The 4,168-nt window shown below is 41.4% G+C and overlaps 1 protein-coding gene across 1 annotated transcript in view; it reads left to right on the forward strand.

Moving 5' to 3' along the window:
- Positions 1 to 3,259: 3,259 nt before the first annotated feature.
- LOC131885774 (sorting nexin-20-like) overlaps positions 3,260 to 4,168 on the forward strand; it is a 1,958-nt gene continuing 1,049 nt past the window's right edge. Inside the window, exons 1-3 of the mRNA XM_059233929.1 lie at positions 3,260 to 3,472; positions 3,537 to 3,859; positions 3,929 to 4,113. Of these exons, the coding sequence (XP_059089912.1) occupies positions 3,450 to 3,472; positions 3,537 to 3,859; positions 3,929 to 4,113 (531 nt within the window). The 5' untranslated portion in view covers positions 3,260 to 3,449. The remainder of the gene's footprint in view (positions 3,473 to 3,536; positions 3,860 to 3,928; positions 4,114 to 4,168) is intronic.

A 4,168-nucleotide genomic window follows, 5' to 3' on the forward strand; every position in this document is an offset into this window, starting at 1 on the left:
CAGCACCGTCAATCTAAATTTAAATTCAAATAATTGATTCGGCCTCCTCTGCATTGCAGTGTGCTTTTTTATTGGACTTGATTTTTTTTATTATTATTGGAGAGTCCACGCTAGGGCTAGAGGAGTGAAGCCGACCAGCACATGGTCTAATTTTTTCGACAAGGAATGTCATGCCCGTTAAATCAGATTAGTTCTCCGTGTGTGGATGTATGTAGCGACAGTAGCGTGCAATAATTTCTTTTTGAGAAAGGTTGGGAAGAAGAATCGAAGAGGGGACCTCTCTCAGCTTAGGAAACTGCGCTTAAAACCAGGCAATTTTTAGAATCAGCTTGACTTTTGCACTCCAAGTGGACAAAAGTGTCCAAAAGTGTCCGAAAGTGAGCAAAACTGGGCACATGATGTTCAAAAGAAAGCACAACTGCCCAAAAGTGGGTAGATAAGCAATAACTTTAGAACCCTAATTCATATATATATTAACAAGTAAATGGAATCATTGATTGATAAAATGTATACTTTGCTTTAAAACGTATACATTAGGTAGCAACTGACCTTTGTAGAAAGCTGGCAAATCATTTCTAATGTTTTCATTTCCAAAATATACATTGTAATATGTTTTGAGAATCTTGATTAACTATCTTAATCAAATGTAGCATTGTTAAGTTAATCAAATATCATTCGTCTTAGTTAATGAGAGAGCATTGATGTATTTTGAATGTTAGGAAGTTGAAGCCAAGCTGCGATCAAGGCATTTGCTAAATGGGCAATTTCTACTGAAATTAAGTCATTAAAATTGTAATGGCTTAGCACCTGCATATGAAATGTTCAAAGATCATTTTAATAAATTATACTTCAATCATTTATGATTTATTTTTTGCTGTTAAAATGAAGTGTTTCTCCTCATTATCTGACATCGAACTCATCTTTTTTTATGCTTTACAAACTCATTTACGGATTTTTCTAATCCTTTGGTCAACAATCGTCAGGCATTCTTCTTAAACTTAGGACAAGAAAGCGCAAAATTTCACAAAACCGCAAGATATGGAGGCGCTACAAATTACAGTACAGCGGAGAAGGCAGACTCTTTCAGATGCGTCCAATCTTCAATCATGGTAATCTGGATGCCGGAGGCACTTAACTTTGATGTAAACCAACAACTACTGCAAGCATCTCCTATTCTCCTTAATAAGTGAAGTGNATATGGAGGCGCTACAAATTACAGTACAGCGGAGAAGGCAGACTCTTTCAGATGCGTCCAATCTGGGACGTGTGTTTGATCATGTGGGCGTTATATGTACTCCGAGTAAAGAAGCCTTTAATAGATGAAATCAGCTTCATACCACTCAAAATTTTATTTGGCAGGCCTTGAACCAATTTAACGGGACTTTAGTTAACAATCATGCGACAATTATTTCATTCAACATGACGCCAACTCTGATTCAACAATAAATCACTTTCTATATCAATAGAAAGCCAAATAAAATAAGATTTATAACTCTTTTTTAACTTCCGGGGATCCCATTCCCAGTTGTGTTAAGGAGGTCTGTAAAAGCAGAGAAAGGAAAACTTCAATCATGGTAATCTGGATGCCGGAGGCACTTAACTTTGATGTAAACCAACAACTACTGCAAGCATCTCCTATTCTCCTTAATAAGTGAAGTGAAAACAAGCAGCTGACTGTATAAGATGGAACCAAATTATAGACAACATGACCTGCCAATCTGCGCCATGCATATTTTTAATTTGTTTTTAATTTCAATTTGTCACCTTGTTTGAGCGATCAGTATTCCGACATTGAACTAAGATATAGATGCCTTACACTGCATGAAATATGGTTTATGTTCTGCACTTCAGAGGGCCCTTTGTGAGTCAGCCTTTACCAAATGAAGGGCCAATTTGGCTGATTTCCATTTTTTTAAATTATAATGCGCATCTGTTGTGCTCGTCAAATTCTATCAATTTTTTATATGTAATTTGTGACCCAGGTGTATTTTGCCTCATGAGTATTTGGTAGTAATCCAAGCTGCCTCTTCCCCTTTTTGGGGGTAGTCTTAAGTTACAAATAAGGTCCCCTATTTGTGTGATGACATAATTGACCAGAAAATGGCATCTGTTTAGCTGTGCTTTGCAACAAAACTTAACTCAATTATTCAAAATTCATTTGATTCACTGAGCAAGTTTGATGTAATGTTTGTTGAAGACCTCCTTTCACAAAATGCCCAAAGTCAGGAGGCTGCCCTGCGTTTTTTCCTCAAAATTTCTCTACTTTACATGGCTAATTGATGGTTAGCATACAGGAAAACTTATTTCATCTTTCATGCCTTTTAATTGATTGCCAACATTTACATTTAAATTTATAATGACTGCAGTTTTTGATAAATGTTTTATCAAATCATTCTCAAAGACGAACCTTTATTTGATGCCTCACGGCTCAGACTTGGTCGGTATCAAGGATATGATGCAACTTCAATTCCATATCAAATTTAGTTATAGTTACATACCTCGCTTTGTAGGTCTGATCTTTACATATCAGTCTTTAAGTAGCTAAGCATTCAAATTTCCATTCAGGCTCTTCGGCATGGATGACTTAAATGATGGGTCTAAGAAAATTTCATGGTAAAGATGAACGTTTTTTTAGACGGGGGAGAATTTAAAGAGTTGGTATATTGACTACCATCCTGCATAGACTTGAAGCTGTCATGCGTCTTGACCCGCTAAGGTGGATGGAGGGGGGAATTTCGTACATTGGCTGTACATGATATATAGAGGGAACATATGGTTTGGCTTTGTTAACAACAAAAGTGTATCAAATTAAGACCCAATGGGTACCAACTGCAATTATGGTTTTACATCGGGCAATGAAAAGTGGGAAAATTGGAAGCTGATGTCCATGAAGAGGCATGTAAACAATGAATGAAATTGGAAATGGTCCATTGGCCGGATGATAGGTCTTTAGATTCGACTCTAAAGATTATCTAATCGTCTTCGAGGTCCCTGTGTGCCACTGCGCTTCACCCTGGCTTCAAGAACCACTCTCAGCTACGGAGTCGTTTTCTTTTCAGTGAGGCCAAAAGGGCAAACCTGCCGCCAATTTTTCAAACCCAGTTCTCCATTTCTGGCTTAGTATTTTCCTTCTGTACCGTTTGTGATGTTGTAAACACCAATTAGACTTCAATCTCTATCTATTTTAGCCCCCAGAGCGCCCGGAGCCCATTGAATTGACTCTAGTCAAAACTGACCATTTCCTCTCATTGGTTTCTGGCATTTCTGGCTAAGTTGGACAATGTGATATCTGGATCGGTCTTTTGAAGAAACTGGCTCAGGAAGCTCAGGAGTACGATTGACTGGATCGAGTGACTGGACCGTCGTCAAATCAACGAAACCCGTCAAGGAGGCCTGGACCGGTTGGATCCGACCCGCCCATCCGCTTGTGGACCGCTGATCGAGGCTGAATGATCATCTTCCCGCCCAAGAAGTAAGTCCGCCTCGTGACCTTGCTCATCTTGACGTCAATGAAATTACGAACTGTTCTTCATCAGAATGATGACGCCCAGTGAGATCCCGCCCCCCACCCCTTCTTCTGCTTCTCTGTCGGACGTGTCCCTGACCACTGATGAAGCTCAGCCAGCCGACGCGCAAGCGGCTCCATCGGGTCCATCGGGTCCATCGGAAGGTGTCCTGCCAGCAGCCTCTTTCCCGCACCCATCCGGATCGGCGTGCAATCAACCATCGGCCGAAGACGAGGAGGAGGAAGAGGAGGAGGCTGGCTCCGATCCCACTTCACCGGCCGATTCTTCGGATACGACCACTTCCAACGGGGTTGAGCCCACCCCTCCGGTGCTGAAGGACGAGCCTCTTTTGGGTGAGACATAGGGTGGCATTGAAACTCCGGCCACTGACGGGTGGTCATTGAATATGGATGTCTTTCTAGATCCGGTGCCTCGCGGGTTTGTGCGTCGTCGATCCTCGGTCAGTCTTGAGGAAGGTTCTGACGTGAAAGCCAATGAGCCGGTCCATATCCCCGTCATCCCTCACGGTGATCCCCGGGTTCGAAGTAAGCTCAAGTTTGAGGTGATCACGGCTCGAGTGAGCGAAACTGCCGGCAAGAAACACGTGGTAAGGCGAGTAGGCAAAGGCAATCCCATAGTTGAAAAAAAAAGGTTTCATGCAT

Source organism: Tigriopus californicus, chromosome 8 (genome assembly GCF_007210705.1).
Source record: "Tigriopus californicus strain San Diego chromosome 8, Tcal_SD_v2.1, whole genome shotgun sequence".
Taxonomy (NCBI): domain Eukaryota; kingdom Metazoa; phylum Arthropoda; class Copepoda; order Harpacticoida; family Harpacticidae; genus Tigriopus; species Tigriopus californicus.